Source organism: Athene noctua, chromosome 1 (genome assembly GCF_965140245.1).
Source record: "Athene noctua chromosome 1, bAthNoc1.hap1.1, whole genome shotgun sequence".
NCBI classification, from domain to species: domain Eukaryota; kingdom Metazoa; phylum Chordata; class Aves; order Strigiformes; family Strigidae; genus Athene; species Athene noctua.
The window spans coordinates 140638373-140656691 of NC_134037.1; the positions used below are offsets into that span (position 1 = coordinate 140638373).

At 41.4% G+C, this 18319-nt stretch overlaps 1 protein-coding gene across 7 annotated transcripts in view; it reads right to left on the reverse strand.

The window, feature by feature from the left end:
* IMPG2 (interphotoreceptor matrix proteoglycan 2) overlaps positions 1 to 18319 on the reverse strand; it is a 64142-nt gene extending 45823 nt beyond the window's left edge. For 5 of the 7 annotated variants that reach the window (XM_074898281.1, XM_074898296.1, XM_074898273.1 and 2 more), the window contains exons 1-3: positions 18212 to 18319; positions 16735 to 16995; positions 5260 to 5426 (exon numbers count right to left, since the gene is read on the reverse strand). In XM_074898281.1, the coding sequence (XP_074754382.1) occupies positions 5260 to 5426; positions 16735 to 16995; positions 18212 to 18290 (507 nt within the window). In that variant the 5' untranslated portion in view covers positions 18291 to 18319. The remainder of the gene's footprint in view (positions 1 to 5259; positions 5427 to 16734; positions 16996 to 18211) is intronic. The other 2 variants (XM_074898324.1, XM_074898290.1) reach the window with 2 other exon arrangements.

The following is an 18319-nucleotide window of genomic DNA, read 5'->3' on the forward strand; positions in this document are numbered from 1 at the left end:
ACCACTTAAATGCAGGTACCTTATACATATTCATAGGATTGCACAACACAAACATACATATTTACTATTAAGGTGTGGTTAGTTCAAAAAACTTTATCAGCAGTTTTAAAACAATCATGTTACTCTTGTGCCTGTGCATCGCCTCCAGGTGGGGGTCTTCAGGATGAAGGCCAGTAGTCTTCCTCGTCACCTTTTCCCCAATTTCGAAATTGCCAGCCCCTAAAAGCCAGACCCCTCTGACTAAATCCTTCGTTGCCCACCTTATCTGAAGTGTGATGTCTGTTATCTTCTGTGGCCAAGGCTTGGGCCTAATCCTTTGGGTCATACAATGCACATTATCTTCTGTCGCCATGGTTCCACATCTTCTGCCCTCAGGGCCTTTATCTATGTTTATGAGAGTTTCTTCCTTCGTTCCTACAGCTCAGAAACTCCTTAGCTTAAGCAGACAACTCTTAGGCCTACTACAACCATCTTACTGGTTATGTGCCAAATTTCTTAACATTTCATATATCACTTCAAAATGTCAGCATGTGCTGTAGCTTAATGTTATAATAAAGTTTCTATTAAAAAACAGCAGAAATCCTACTTTCAAGATGCACATGTGTCCTATGCCCTTGTTTTCTGTTATATGATGTCAGGTTAATTAAAAAAAAATAAATAAAGGAAAGTAAAAACATTTAGAAACATTAAAGATTTTTTTTATTCCTTAGGAAAGAAATGTATTTTTTTCCTCCTCTTCTAATCACAGTACATTTATGGATTATATTCACAACAAGACCTGACATTGTTTCTTTTTATATGAACATATATACTACTAGTCAATGTGAAATCACCTGAGGCTCCATAAAAAAAATGTAAGTAATAAAGGTATTTGCAAGGTAGCTATAAGGTAAAAAGTACTCACTAGTATCTTTCAGCAGAAGCTGAATGTTTACAGTGTCTTCTGCACATTGTGGTTTTGGGGGGTTTTTTGTTTGTTTTCAGGAACCACAGACTATATAAGGATGTGCTTGACTTTACATCTACCTTTTTAAAACCTCTTGAAAATATCTTTGTTCTTTTTACCACTCCACATTTTTCACACCATTTTTTTTAACTTTGATTCTTCACCATTAAACATTCAGTGTAGCATCTTCTGATGTAATTTGGACAAAACATTGCTTACAGGATAGCAGGTGTCAAAACAGTTCAAGCAACTACTTCAGAACCGCTGCATCATTTCAGTAATTTATAAAGTCAAAAAATGTGCTCAGCAGCTATGTGGGCAACTTACGAAGAAGATCATATGCCAGCTGCAAACACTCCCACAAACAGCACAGATTGCACTGGTTTGGCAGCAGCACTTCAATGTCATAGCAAAAAGTACAAGGGTCCTGGGAAATCAACGGTTACTTTCGCTTGTGTTTCTTCCCTCTTGGATTTTTAAAAAATTATCTAGCACAAGTGTGAACACAGCCACAGTCACAGAGCAGAGTCGAGGCACGTTCCAGCAATATCAGAATCCTAGACACACATGTCCCAGTGTGTAGAACAACCGTGTGAATGGGATGAATGAGGACATTCTACGTAATAGAGTTACACTCCCCCTGAAACACAGCTACACAGTAAGAAACTCAAGCTATGTTAAATTCATATGAAGGAAGGGTTTTATGAAGAAATATACTACAAGCAAATCTTCCCTTTAGACTAGAATTACCTTCTCTTTTTCCATTTCTGACAAAATTCGAAAAGTGATGGAGAGATAACATAATTCCACACTTTGTAAATCAACTTAATATGCAAAGAAATTAGTTAGGCTAGTATTCTTCCTATGTAAAGTATTTTCATTTAACATGATCAGATGGAAAGTAAAATGAAAGAATTTGGGGGAAAAAAGAAGAATATTTAAATTTTTTTTTATGGTTAGCATAAATCTGTTCATCGGCTCCTTCTGAAAATCTGGCAGGTGATTCGCTTTAAGAATTTGATGAAAACTTAATATGTGTATTATATCTTACTGTATAACATGCATATATATATATACACACACGTGTACAGGCAATCACACAGTGGCAGGCCTCAGTTCTCCAAAACAGCATATGGTACACAGCTTGCTTACCCACAGCAGCAAAGCACTGCCCTCTGAGGCACACCTCATGTACCAGTAGAAGCCATCTGATGGCAAAAGAGAAAATTCCAGCTATGTATGCCTTCACCTCCACCAAATCAGTTGGTTTTGACAGACTATTACAGACTGAACAACATTTTTCCTGAAGAAAAAAAGAGAGCTGAAACCAAAGCTGGTCTAAGCTCCATCTGATATCCAGTAAGAAAATGTGTCAAAAGCAAGAGAAATAGATTTTTTTCTTTACATGAACTAAGCCACACTGGAGCAGACATTGTAACAGGTGTGTCACAGTGATTACCAGGGATTAGAGGAAAGGGTAAGAAATAAAACCAGGAAGGAAGGTTATTAAAAGTGTCATTTAATTACACTGCTCAAAAAAGAAACTCCACACTACAACAAAAGAAGCATGAAAGCAATCATTTTGCTGAGTTATTTATTACTAAGAGCAAACCCCACAGATTTATTTTGCCTAATTTTCAGATATGCTGAAATTCTTTTGAGAGAGGGAAAAATTCATGGCATGCAGCATTTCTAAAAATTGAATTTCATGTTGCTATCCACCAAAAAGTAATGTAGAAACGCACTCTAGAATAAGACTCCAGAAACTGCCAACATGCACAAAAGAAGTGGCAGATCACCATTATGGCAGTAATAGCCTATATATACACCAAAAGAAATGCAGAAATACTTTGATCAGCTGCAGGCTCTAAACTAAATTCTTGAAATTAATCACAGAAGATTCACAAACACTGGAGAGCAGAGGAAGACTGGAAACAAGAGGTATTTAATGAAGCATGTCATGGCCAAAGAACTACTGCCAACCATACAGACTGCTTTTCTACAGTGCCAGGCAGAAGTGAGTCTTCCTTTTAAGCAAGTGAGAGTGTGGACTATTCACATGTATCACACATGCACACTACAGAGTTCTGTGCAAGCTGTGAAATGATGGCAGCCCTTTGCTAAGAAGTGCTCAGCACTTTATAGTTCAAACCTAAGGAATGAAAACAAAATATATGGCAACAGCTGACTGTGAACAAATGAATGAACATGCTGTAATGAGAAAAAAACAAAACAAAACACCAAAACCACAAGGGAAAGGCTTAGCATGCAACTCAGTCAACTTAGCTGGTGAAGGTGGAAAGAACAAGAGGACAGGACACACAGTACTTTAGAAAGTGTGCTCAGTCCCACAGGCTGAGCTCCAGGGCTTACCACCACATTAGACTGGAGCAAGTAACTAGCAGGAGGAAGGACATTGTTAAAAGCAGAGTTGTAATCGTTGCATCTGTTTGGACTTAATGTTCCCAGAGCCACTTTAAAGAGGTTTCACACTCTGACAAGCATTTTGTGCGTGAGCACATAAGAGAAAGAGTGAGTCAGTACTACAGTTAGCAATTAAATCCACACTCTGACCTATATTCAAAAACATACCAGCAGACCTTCTGAAGCTGGCTGATTGTGGGATGGGATTACAGTGCTCTTGACTTCAGTCTTTGGTTCAAATTTAAATTGAGTTCAGGCTTGTATTTCAGAAGAAGACACCTGATAGATTCAAGGCCTTTTATGTGGAGCACAGTGGTGACAGCATTCAATCCCCTTTAACACAGACTAGTCTCCCATCAAATCAGCCCAACTGTCACCTTTTACCAACTGTGCTGAAAGCAACCAGAAAGATGAACAGTCTTTTTCCATTGCAATACTGAAGGGAATATATCCATCTATGGGAGAGAGGAAACCTAAATTACACATAAACCGTCTGAATAAGTCAAACAGAGAACTTTACCTGACTCTATTGTAATGCCGAGGGGCTATACCCAAAAAGGTAAAGCAGCAGTAGGAAATTAGATGCATCATCCTGCTTCCAAGAACCATCTCGATTTATTTTAATAAGCTGCCACTATAGATCATCTCACTGCCAAAATCTTACATAAAGCAATGATACATTCACTGCACACGTAAAAAGTTCACGTTAATTTCATTTGTCTCCACCTTTTTGCAAAGTCTTCCAAGGATAACAGTACCATCAGACATCACAGAGGCAAACTCTGGCTGGCATCCACCTGTGAAGACTAACACGCAGGCTCAGAAAAAACCTCTCTCTATTATTCACAACAGTTTTCATACTCATATTCCCTAATGAACATTGCTAGCGTAGGAGTCCATAAAGCAGAAAGGAAAAATGTCAGCATATCCACACTAGCGGAACATAAATGTATAACGCTGTAGAATCTGTAAAGACTTATCATAAGTTTCATAAAACTACTCACCCATTAGCTTGCAAAAATAGAAGACATTGTAATCTTAAAAGAAGATCCATAAACCACCCTACATTTGAAGATAGCCTTTTATCCAGAGAAATTAACATATCTACTGTATCTTAGATGCATACAAAGCACTTAATTTTAAAATTCACAAACTCCTGAAAAAACATCTTCATTTTTCATTTGAGATAGGCTTCTTTAGTTGAACATAATGCTCCTTTTATTTGCTTTAAGCTAAAATAAGCTTGCTTCAACTGAAATAACAGCAAATATACCAAGATTCTCAGCATTTTTTTATTAAATTGTTTCACACTCATACTCTGATTTTAACCTCTGCAACTCCCCATGGTGACAATGTTATCAATCGTCTTCATAGGACACCAAAGCATTTTATATTTACAGCCACACTCAGTCAGGCTGCAGTGCACAGACATCACAAACCTACAGCAACATAAAACATCAGATGGGTCATTTTGCCATACGCCTTGATAGCATCAGAAATACAGCTCAGAACTTCATGCTTTGAAGAGCCATTCACACCAAAGACATCTCCACGCCGCAGCAGGAAGGCTGCTGCACACCACAGGGGGCAACGAGCCACAGCCTGCCTCCTGCCATGCTGCTTTTTCAGACAAGGGGTCTTAGACATCACCTACTGTCAGGATCATACCTACTGAAGACAATGTTCTCTTTGTCATCATTCCTTTTCCCTCCATCAGATCAGCTACAACTCTGTTCGGAACTGATCTCAGACCTATGGATCCAACAGCTGGGATACTCATGCCTGTCCATTTTAAGGGCTGTACTCCTGTGATATGCCAAGCTGCGTGTTGCAGTGGGACATTATGCCCTTGGTCACGAGAAAACACCAACCGGGAGCTGCACACTCACCTTTACAATCAGACTCCGGTGTTCCTCAGACTGACTGAAGTTCGTGCCTATTTCAAAGATACTCATCATTCCTTCCTCACACAGGCTCATCCAGGTGAGATATTCTTCACGCTCTGGAAGCCTATCCCAGAATATCTTGAAGACCTCCCAGACTGTTTCCTGACACACTGTAGAAACAAGAAAGGTCTGGTGTTAGTACAATAGGAGTGCTTCCATGGCATGGGTGGACAAGATAGTATTGTCCAGATATTGTATGCTTTTCAATAGATTAACATATAGAACACAGTGACTAGACACCAACATCTAAATATATAAGGCATCAAAGAGGCTGACAATGAAGATCTGGTGGATCTTCCACACTCACACTACTTCCCTCCCAGCTTTTTTCTCACTGAAGTAATTAGTTACTTCATTAAAGAAAAAAAGGAGAGCAAGAGAGATAGCACCTGTCTCCTAACAACCATTAAGAACAACGGTATTTTTACTGAGTGAAACTGCCTTTGATCAGTGGGTCAAATTTTTAGAAAATTTTGAAAACCAAAATAGTATGGCAAATGTCCTCACAGAAAGTAGAGCTGGAGCTTACTTTGTAAGAATGACGGTGGCACTGATCACAGTTTTAGAGGCTCAGTCAGTAACAATTCCTTTAGATTCACCTTTACATGGAATCTAAAGTAAGTTTCAGAAATTATACTTACATTAATAATTTGAAAAACAAGGCAGGATGATGACACAGCAATTTAATATGCCAAGAAATGTCAATCTCTAACCCTACTGTAATTATGCACTCAGAAAGAACTGGACAACTCTGAATGGACAGTCTATGAATTAAAAGTTAAACTGTCCTTTACTACAGCAGCTGCTTTAACCTCCCAGTCTTGCAGGTGCTCTTTGCCAATCAGAGCAGTCGTCCACCTAATAATGTTCAAGCAAGAACCTCTCTGTGACCCAGGATATCTGGAAGAAAGGAAGATTTATAGGATTCTCCTCATGTCCTGGAAGAGGACAATGTTAAAGGAGAACAACTCTAAAAATCACTCGCAGCAGATATCGGCCTGGAATAGTAGCAGACAAACCTACTTTGAGGCCTTAATTGGATTTCACTACTTATATAGACACATTTCAGCAGAGGAATGCTTTGCATTCAGGGAAAGCCCTGACAACATAAGCAAGACCTGACAGGAGACTGACCATGAAACTATCTTCAGAAAGTCATTTTCTTCAGTCAGCTTAAAAATAAGCTCCAGGCTGCCAAAACCAGTACCTTACTGCTATTTCTTCTTGATGCTCTGTATTCTGAATTCCAAAATCATTTAAATGTACTTGTGTAAAACTTAACACACAGATCACATATGGAAAGATATCTTCATTCAATAGAGAGATGGGCATTCTTCTTAAATGCAAAGGCTTTATAAATAAGAGCCTTAAGGAACTGTTTCACATTCAGCTAGCACTCTTAAATCTTCACTCATTCTGTCATGCTGGATGGTACCATGCAGAAAAAGCTCTTTTCTCTACTCCAAATTTCAGTTTATCGGAGCAGTTGAGACCATTTCTTCATTGTGGAGTTCTACAGACACACAGATAGCTCTCACTTCCATGCCACGCTGCTGACTGATATCCTACACAGAGATTAGCCTTAGCTCATTGATATGTATGGCTAGAGAAGAGTCCTCAAACTCTGCATTATTAACTGTCAGTAGTACATTACTGCTCTAGCACTCCTCCACCTTCCAGGTAGTTAACTTCATCTGTAAGACACAGTAATTAGGTAAGGAGTATTGGAGATGATTCCAATCGTTTTTGCTTATGCATCTTTATTAATCAGAAATAAACAGCCAAATTTACAAGCACCCACGCACCCTCTCAGGTTTCCCCTCAAGTTGTGCTTGTTTCCTCAGCAGCTCAGGAAGCAAACTCTTTGAGGCAGGGACCACTTTTCTATATGACCTCTGCACAGACCTCAGGCAATGAAGCCATAATCCTGCTCTGGGATTTCTGCTGTAGTACTAATAAGCTTCCTGAAGCAGAATGACATTTGTAGTATCCTCTCTACCATCCTACTCAGAAGAGTTGGGTGTCCAGGAAAAGACCAAAGTCCAGTGTCAAATCCAGACGCCTACACTAAGGAATACCACTTGCTTAATTTCTTTTGGTGGCACTTGTATCCTGCATTCTGACTAATGGATCTTTTATTCCAGGTGCAACATTCTACAGCAACAATCCTGCAATTAAATTATTCCCTGGGGCTGGGATAAGTCTTCAGCAGGCTATCAGTAGGAGCTGAAGCTATGACAATAGCTTGCAAATACATTGCAGTGGCACTGTCTAATCCTACAGTTTTCAAATGGCAACAAGCAAAGGACTGGCTTTCTAGTTGCAAGTAATAATTGGCAGTAATAACTGAAGGCAGTTTTCCCTAATGCTCTTAAATAAGATTAATCTCCTTTTTTCAAATAAATGTGATGAGACAGTGTCTTGCCTGAATACAAGCTGCTACTGTATGAACAGTTGTCCCAGTCACCTCCTAATAGATTAAGGATTTGTGGCATCTCCTTTCATTTGGAATTAGACATCCCACTGAATTCTAGTCCCAAAGGCTTCGTGCCATCTGTGGGTTCCAAGCCCATTAATCAGACCTAAGCTGTCAGAACAGGGTCATATTTTCTGTGGAAAGAGGATAGGGGATGTAGATAAAGAGCCACATCCTGTCCACTCTAGCCTGTGTCCTATCTAGCTATTTCCACTGCAGTGAGCAGTAACAACTTGGACAACATGGTACAAATTGCTTCCTTATTTGGAAGGAAAAGGCTGTCCCATGTCTTCTTCCCGAGTAGTCTGAGAGTTGTTAGTTCTGACACACAGGGAGGGATGAAAAACTCCAGGCAAACACGACCACAACTGCCCTTTAAACACCTCTCTTAGCCTTGCTCAGGAAACTGCATCCTCAGCCAATGGTGAGCTGCTTGCCACACACGGTCACCCCACAACCTTGCTGACACGCAGTTTGTCTTGTCATTGTCGTGCTTATTCCAACTAGCCAGTTTATAAAGCAGGGGATTGCTCTGCAGTATAACCCCAGCTGTAAGGGCTCAGCCTGAGAACCATCCCCAGGCATGCTTACCTATATGGTGTTCAAGAGTACTCATAGCCTGGCTAAGAAAAGGAGCAATTTTCTTTCGGTATTTCTCATATACCTTTTCAATGTTTTGTAGTTAGATGAGAGTTGCCACTCCAAGCACAGAAAAATAACAGCACAGTCTCTTCAGTGTGGTTCACATCACGCTCACGTAAATAAAGAAACAAGCAGGACTCTCTCCCATCTCTCCTTCAGGTATGTCAGAGAGAGAGACAGTTCTTACTATGGCTTCACTGACATGGCCACCCAGAGAACTGGAGAGACACCACCTTCACAGTGCACTCAAGTTCTCTAATAAATGTAATTAACCTTCTTTTAACGCAAAGGTGGAGCCCAACCCTGTGGCGGGTTTTCAACTATCTGCTGGCAAGGGAGGTTTTTCAAAGTTTCTTATCAACAAATTCTTGTTAACTCCCGTATAAGAAAAACATGTTTATCATAACTAGATGATACGCATTCTGGCACTCTGTAGACAACAATTGGAGACATAAAAATGTAAACAAAGTTGAATAACTGTAATACAGTAAATAACTGTAAAATAAATACTGTAAATAACTGTATTTTACTGTATAAAAATAATTCACTACCTTTTTCTTCTGACCTTCCAGCAATTTGCCAGTGTCTGTGTCACATATCTATATATGCTGACAATAAATGAAGCAACTTTTGACTAATAATTAAAATAGCCGCTCCTTGAAACCAAAATAGAAAATAAAGGAAAATGAAGGGGTGAGGGGGTTGGAGGACACAATGAGGCAACACCGAACAGTTTTACCAGTAAGCTGTTTGACTAGCAATGTAACTTCAAATTTTAAATATAAAATGTTTAATGTATATAGGGAATGGAAAAAAATTGTAGCATCAGATCTTACAATAAATTGACAGGCGTCCAACAGTTCAGAGTTATGACTGAAGCTGCTTACTTAATACAATATGCTGTGTTAACACACTCTATCTATTTAGTAAAATAAATCTGCTGTACAGGCTTTGCGTTATGATCTTTTCCAGGAACTGGGTTTCTAAGGCTAGCTACAAACCCCTTAAAAACCAACCAACCAAGGAGCCAGTGCTGCCAGGATCAGGAAGGAACTGCTGAGCAGACCCAGCAGGGCTGCCACATGCCACCCCCCTTGGCAGATCAGCCCTCAGGGCATGTGAGAAGAGCCTGTCTTTATGGCTAGATCTCATGCCAGACTTTCACTAGCCTGCTACAGGGGTAGCCACAGGCACAGATATATGGGACAGCATTAGCAACACCAGGCCCGGGAGAAGACAGGATTTGCAATGAGGCCTCTAATCCCTGGCAAACAATACTGATCAAAAGCATCATAAAATCGAGATCAAGCTTTTAAGGCAGCAAGCTAAGTGCCTTGAAGGTACATGTGGGTAGGCAGGTAAGTTCCTCTCGAAAATTACTTCTTCATCCCATGGCTGCAGGAATAAATAACTTGTATTTTAATGTTAACTGATCTCTTGGCTACTTTGCAGTTTTCCTCTGAAGATTCAAATTTTAGAAAAATGAAGGCTTATAAGATAGAAATGCTCCCTGCTACAGAGATATGATCATTCCAGCTGTCTGCAGGAAAGGAAGGAGATATACAGAAGACGTATAACTGACTGACACAATAAACCAGAACGCAAACCAAGAATGCAACCAGATGACTTGTTCTGAAGTTTTTCTCCAAAGTACATTTTGCATGTAGTCTATCCTGAAATGCCTCAGAAATTAAAGTCACTTAACTCATCCCTGAGACAATTATCTTCAAGGTGAGAGGAGATAGGAAAAATTGAAAGATCAGCACGTTGGGCCCATGCCCTTCTGCGAACTTCCACTTGAGCAAAGTATCATAGGCACTTAGAGTAGGCAAGTCTTGACTTTTCAAGGCCGTAACAGGTATCAAAGGCTGACAGAAATGTAGTAAGACCGTATGAATCCCAGCATATCTATCCAGAAGCCAAGAAGCCCAGTCCTTGGGAGCTTACCTGCTTCAAATGCAGTGTTTACACTCAATACTTGATGATGATGATGATGATAATAATAATTATAATAATAATGGAGAATAACCTGAAAAGCTTGAAATAATTTTTTTCATCCAAAAGAAATCCACACAGGCAGGCACAAGCTCTTTTCAGGCCTATAAATCTGCAGGAAGGGGTGAAGTAAAAGATTATTTGAAGCTTCCTTTCCTAAAGATTTTTCACTGTTTTCAAAACCTCCAGCTAAGATTTGTGATGAGATGATACCTCTCCCTCTCTGTCTCTCACAAATTCTCCTCTACGGCTACCTCTCATGCTCCTGGGTAGGATACAGCAACTCTGTGGCTCCAGCTTTACCATTCAGGATGCATTTATCTCTCAAATGGGAGACAACTAGCCTATTACACTCAGTTTGTACTCAGGGATTTCTCAGGTTAACAGAAGTGGCACCACATGACAGCAGTGAGCATCTAAGTAGGGGGTAGGGTGGCTTTCTGGTCATTTGTGGGCAGTGATGGACTTTAATCTCAGCTAAATCCCATTAGAGCTTCTCAGGAGTTGAACTGTGTATGGTGGCTAGGAGCACTGAATCAGGCTGAATATTCTATTTTGAGGTAACATAAGGCCAATTCCTTCTCCTCTCTAACAATTTCTGCACAGCTAAATGGCTTAACTGCAATGAGTTTTGATAAGGAAGACTGACAGACACCTCCTAAGAGATCTTTCCTGGAAAGAATTCCTTAGCACTCACTAACCAAATCAATATACACACAAGCAGAGAAATCGCCTATTGCTGAAATGCTGCTGTATATGGCCTATAACATAGCAACCTGTGAACAATATACACAACAACCAGGATTTTAAATTAAAGTATTTGAATGTCAATTAGCTAATCCACATGAAAGACTTTTTTCTTTGAACACTAACATACTAAACTCTAGCACATAAACTATTCTCACCAGCAATACATCAGTAACTGCCAGGGAATGTCTTTCATGGGAAAAGTCAAACTTTTTAGAAGCCTATGCTGACATATAAAAATTAAAATGTAAAAGGGACATAGAACTAGACCATCTACAAACACATTTCAAAAATGTATTGGCTGAGTATGAGCAATGCATACGATGTGTCAGGGATGAGACGGAACCATCACTCATATTATTTCATGCCAGACATGTTATTTCACAGAATCATCTTGGCTGGAAAAGACCTTGAAGATCATCTGGTCCAAACAACAACCAAACATTAACAGTTCCCAACTACACCATATACCTCAGCGCTATGTCGACCCTACTCTTGGAACCCCTCCAGGGATGGGGACTCCACCACCTCCCTGGGCAGCCAATTCCAATGTCCAAAAACCCCTTCTGGAAAGAAATGCTTCCTAAGAGCCAGTCTGACCCTGCCCTAGTGCAGCTTGAGGCCATTCCCTCTTGTCCTGGCTTATTACTTGGTTAAAGAGACTCATCCCAGCTCTCTGCACCCTCCTTTCAGGGAGCTGTAGAGGGTGATGAGGTCTCCCCTCAGCCTCCTCTTCTCCAGACTAAACCCCCCCAGTTCCCTCAGCTGCTCCCTGTACGACCTGTGCTCCAGACCCTGCACCAGCTCCGTTGCCCTTCTCTGGACACGCTCGAGTCATTCAATGTCCTTTTTGTAGTGAGGGGCCCAAAACTGAACACAGTCATCGAGGGGCGGCCTCACCAGTGCTGAGTGCAGGGGTCAGATCCCTTCCCTGTCCCTGCTGGCCACGCTAGTGCTGACACAAGCCAGGATGCCATTGGCCTTCTTGGCCCCCTGGGCACACTGCTGGCTCCTGTTCAGCGGGCTGTCAATCAGCACCCCCAGGTCCCTCTCTGACTGGCAGCTCTCCAGCCACTCCTCCCCAAGCCTGGAGCGCTGCTGGGGGTTGTTGTGGCCCAAGGGCAGCCCCCGGCATTTGCCCTTAGTGAAACTCCTCCAGTTGGGCTCAGCCCATGGCTCCAGCCTGTCCAGGTCTCTCTGCAGAGCCTCCCTACCCTCGAGCAGATCAACACTCCCACCCAACTGGGTGTCATCTGCAAACTGACTGAGGGTGCACTCCATCCCCTCGTCTAGATCACCAATAGAGATGTTAAACAGGAGTGGCCCCAACACCGAGCCCTGGGGGACACCACTCGTGACCGGCCGCCAACCGGATTGAACTCTTCCCCACAACTCTTTGGGCCCGGCCATCCAGACAGTTTTTTACCCAGCAAAGCGTGTGCCCATCCAAACCTCGAGCAGTCAGTTTTGCCAGGAGAATGCTGTGGGAAACAGTGTCAAAGGCCTTGCTAAAGTCAAGGTAAACAACATCCACAGCTTTTCCCTCATCCAATAAGCAGGTCGCTCTGTCATAGAAGGAGATCAGGTTCATCAAGCAGATCCTGCCTTTCATAAACCCATGCTGACTGGGCCTGATCCCCGGGTTGTCCAACACTTGTTGTATGATGGTGCTCAGGATGAGCTGCTCCATCAGCTTCCTGAGCACCAAAGTCAAGCTGACAGGCCTGTAATTTCCCAGATCATCCTTTCTGACCCTTCTTACAGATGGGCGTCACATTGGCCCATTTCCACTCTGTCGGGACCTCCCCGGTCAGCCAGGACTGCTGGTAAATGATGGAAAGCGGCTTGGCGAGCACCCCAGCCAGTTCCTTCAGCACCCTCGGGTGTATCCCATCCGGTCCCACAGACTTGTGTGTGTCCGTGTGATGCAGCAGGTCACTGACTGTCTCCTGGGTTGCAGGGGGGTCGTTCTCCCAGTCTCTGTCTTCTGGCTGAGGAGGCTGGATTCCCTCAAAACAACTGGTCTTGCTATTAAAGACTCGGGCAAAGAAGGCATTAAGCACCTCAGCCTTCTCCTCATCTCTTGTTACCATGTTTCCTCTTGCATTTAGCAGGGGATGGAGACTCTCCCTGGTCTTTCTTTTGCTGCTCACATACTTATAGAAACATTCCTTGTTGTCCTTGATTACTGAGGCCAGATTAATTTCCAGCTGGGCTTTAGCCCTCCTGATTTCCACCCTGCATAGCCTCACAGCCTCTCTGTAATCACTGTGTGTGGCTAGCCCCTTCTTCCAAAGACTCTAAACTCTCCTTTTCTCCCTGAGTTGCAGCCAAAGCTCTCTGTTCAGCCAGGGTGCTCTTCTCTGGCGCCGGCTTCTCTTACAGCACCTGGGGACAGCCTGCTCTTGAGCCATTAACACTTCCTTCTTAAAGAGCGCCCAGCCTTCCTGGGCCCCTATATCCTTCACGACCGTCTCCCAGGGGATCCTGTCAAGCAGGTGCCCAAACAAGACAAAGTCAGCCCTTTGGAAGTCCAGGATGTCAGTTCCGCTTCCCCCTCTCCTGGCCTCTCTAAGAATAGAGAACTCTATTATTTCATGATCCCTGTGCCCTAGTCGGCCTCCAGCTGCCACATCATCCACCAGCCCTTCTCTGTTCACAAAGAGGAGGTCCAGCAGGGCACCTTCTCTGGTCGGTTCTCTCACCGGCTGCATCAGAAAGTTATCTCCCACATATTCCAGGAATCTCCGGGACTGGTCCTGCTCTGCTGTGTTGTATTTCCAGCAGATGTCTGGGAAGTTAAAGTCACCCACAAGAACAAGGGCAAGTGATCGTGAGATTTCACCCAAATGCCTATAAAATATCTCATCCACCTCTCTGTCCTGGGTGGGTGGCCTATAGTAGACTCCTACCTCAACATCTGCCCTGTTGGCCTTCGCCCTGATTCTAACTCCACCCTGTCTTCACTACACTTGTACTCAAAGCAATCATAACAGTCCCTGACATACAGCACTACCCCACCGCCTCTCCTGCCTTGTCTGTCCCTCCTCAAGACCTTGTAGCCATCAACTGGCACACTCCAGCCATGGCAGACATCCCACCAAGTTTCTGTAATAGCCACAACATCATAATTTTCCTGTTTCATCATGGCTTCAAGCTCCTCCTGTTTGTTACCCATGCTGTGTGCATTGGTATACATGCCCTTCAGATGGGCTGATGTTTTGCCCCCTCCCCCCTTCAAATCTAGTTTAAAGCTCTGTCCTGCCCCAAGACCCTCTTCCCCCTCTAGGACAGGTGCATCCCATCTAATGCCAAAAGGTCTGGTGCCCTGTATACCAACCCATGATTGAAAAATATGAATACCTGATGGTAACACCAGCCCTGGAGCCACAAATTCATCTGTTGAATTCCCCTGTAATCTTCTTCATCCATCCCCACAACTGAAGGGATGGAGAAGAACACTATTTATGCCCCCGACCCCTTAAGCAATTTCCCCAAGGACCTGAAATCTCTCTTCATTGCTTTAGGCCTTCTCCTGGTGCTGTCGTCACTACCTACCTGAAAAAACAGAAGAGGGTAGTAGTCTTGGGGTCTACTAGAGCGGGGAGTTTTGCCTTGAGATCCTTGACATATAATAAATACAATATTTTTTGTATGCTTTTTTAGCCAGGTACTTTTTATGGCTTCTGTTTGCCTTCATCATTATTAAGCAAGATTTGAATACCTTGTGACATTTAGAATTTCAGCATCAAATCAATTCTATCCGTGTGCAGAACATAGCATCAATATTTCTAACACTTCAGTAAACAGATTTGAAGTGACCCAAGGAAGGGGAAAATGAGAAAGCTCAGTGCTATGCCCAAAATTACCAAATCTAGGGATTATAATCATGCATAGAACTTCACTCCCGATAAACACCTTTTATTCTTTCCAATGTTCCAAAATCTTTCCAAAGTCTTTGTCTCTCATCAGCTATGACACACTAGAATACAGTCTACTTCCTTCTTTGGTCAGTATCCTTAAACACCCTCTTTAGATTTGCAGCTTTATTTGAAGCTCTGGCTGACAACAACAGTTCTGGCAGAGAGACTACCTGATCTACTGCTGTGAAAAGAAGATATACTCACTGATGAGCATACAGTGAGTTGTTTAAGACAGTGGATGACAGTAGGAAAAAATGCAGACAGAGTTTAGGAAAGGTAGCCACCGGAGTAATTACAACTTGGAGGTGGCAGAGCAGCAGTATTAACCTTGAGCCATGCTGTCAAAATCCAGCAGCCTTTTTTTTACCCAATTAACTGGCAAAGGATAGAGAAATGGTGCAAGCCATGCCACCTTGCAATCCTTATCTTGTTTCTCTTTTACTGGCTAATTCAGCTTCCAAGTCTAATACCCTTATGTACCTCTTTCACAGATAACTGAGGGGTGACTGCAGTTAAAACACATAATATGGATTCATTTTGAGCAAAACAAAGAACAATTGAGTGTTACTGGGTGGATATAAACAAGAAGCTTGCAACACCTGTCAAACTGCCTGCATGACCATCAGTATTGACATCCCTCACAAGCTGGGTGCAATTCATACTTGAATGAGACTCTGATCCCATATAATTCCACTTTGTTCTCCAAATACACTTTTTCATATTTACTTTTATGTAGACACTCAGCAACAACTCCCAGTTTTAATTGTTTTTCACTGCTTTAAGTGAATAAACTGAGTTACCAGTGGGAGTTTCTTCTACAGGCAATCCAAATAGTCTCATTAAACATGAGTCTCTGAACACCTTTCCTTCTCCCCTAAGTGACAGTAGCTCTTTCCCATTTTTACCAATTATGTGCAAAAATGTTAAGACACTATCAATTGTTTGAATGCTACAATACAGAGACACAAAAACACCAGAAAGTGCTGCATGACCGTGATGCCCCATTCCAATGGTGTCAGACAGAAAAGTTTGAAATACATCATATAGCTGTAATATTTCATCACATGAAAGAAACCCTTACTGGGAATATTTCAGCTTTTCAGAGAAAGCTCTGTCACACCAACATCTACATCTTAAAAGAAAGGCTTCATCTCTATTATACTACAGCCTGACACAGAAGACACAACACTTTGCACAACAAGCCATAGTTAAAAGTCACGTGGCTGAGACACCAATGTCTCTGACTTTAATCTTTTCTGAAAGATCCCTCATTGAATTCTACCAGAATTTGAAGAACACTAAATAAAAACAGTAAGCTCTGCCATTTAGCTAACCTGTACATAACACCTATTTTTCTTAGCATTCAATTTTTTCTATGAGAAAGGATTAGTAATTATTAAACATTAACTGTCATTTTAGGGACTGAGAGTCCCTATGTATGATATACAAGTGTAACCAGAAGGCGTTTTTTTAGTTCAGAACAGCTCTCATAAGGAAGATTATCACAGAAAACTAAGTTTCTTGGGTGATAGTCTATTTCCTATGGCCTAATACCTATGTTTAAAAGCTTAATCTATTTTTTTTTCATAAATAGATATTCTTTGTCAATTACACATGAGATATACATTCACTTACCTCTGAGTCTGAAATATTTCAGATGGTTGGCAATAGCCTGCTCAAGAGATTCATCAGGGCAGATCTTAACTCCAGTGGGAAACAGAATGGACCGCTTCCTTCGTAACAGCAAAGGCTTGTTGACCTGTTCAGCCTTCACGATGCCATTAAGCTTTTTCAACTCAGGAGGCAGAGAAGGGTTTGCTAACTGCCAGCTACTGAGCTGAGGGGTTGGTGAACCACCTTTAGCCTGTCCTCCTTCTGTAGCTGAATAGCCTTCTGCTGTAAAATTAAAACCACACATAAATTTCTCAGATGAGACAGTGATGCAATTATATGTATCTTAATGCCATTGCTCTGGTCTCTGAATGATCTAACTGTGCTTTTTTCTGTCATCTGTATGACTGCATTATTATAAAAAACTGTAAGGTCTTTACAGCATCCCATCAAATGGTAAAACAACCTAAAGCTCTAACCCTTTGAATGCTAATGTTTTGTGTTTAACTTCCCTTCTGTGATTTGGCTTATGTCAGTGGGACTGTATTTGTGAATAAGCATGTATTTAGAAGCTTTCAGGGCCAGAAATTAAATAAGTAATTAATAGGAACTCCCTTATTTCATACTTTCTTTCCACAAGAAACAATTATATCCCTTGCAAAAGGAAAAAGAGAAAGGGCTCTCAGCTTTCAGATTTTTTTAAATTCCCTCTTAAGTTAGTTGTTCCACATGACTCCAGAGGAAACGTTACAACTAAGGGGAGAATGTGTCTATCTGGTTTTAGTCTGACAGCCTAATTTTCTGTTCTCCACAGTCATCAGTCAGTTAATCTGAAATTAGTTAATTCAACTTTCTTCTTTCACTTTTTCCCCAGAAAACATGTCTGAAGAATCATCACAATGAGCCCTTTATCAGAGAAAAACCAGTAATAAGTGTTCAGCATTTTTCACCCCACAGACTATGATCTTACTCTGCAACTTCAAAGTCAATAGCACCTTTTGACTTTGATGACTGAAAGATGAAGAACGTGGCTATTTTCATGGTATATTAACAGTCATCTTTAGTGCGGACGACCACCATCAGAGGGAGAAAAGAACATAAAAAAAAGGTCAGTAAGGCAAAAGCCCCATCTTTACCCAAACTGACCCATCTTCAGTGTCCATAAGCAAGAGACAGAACTTCACTTTTTAAGATTTAATACAAAATTAAGGGAAAAAGTACCAAGTAAAAAACTTATCAGTATTTAATGTCTCTCAAAGTGGGAGAAACTTGCCTCCTGTAGCTACATTCTACACTTAAACCAGCATAAATGTACAGTAATACCTCCTAGAAATCACTGTAAGTATTCCATATTTACACTGGTATCATAGCACAGATTTGACCAAACATTTCTCTGTATTATCTCCCTTTGTTATAATTAAAGCAGAGAGGTACTTTTATTTCTACACACTGTCATAGGTAAACTTTGAAAACAAGAACATAAATAAGATTTCCGCATTACCTGCAACTATTTGAAGATTGCTTTTAATCATTCCCAAAACCAGAAGGCAAACAAAGATTTTCCAAATGAAACCAAACATACTTATTTGTGTCAAAAAAAAAAAAAAAA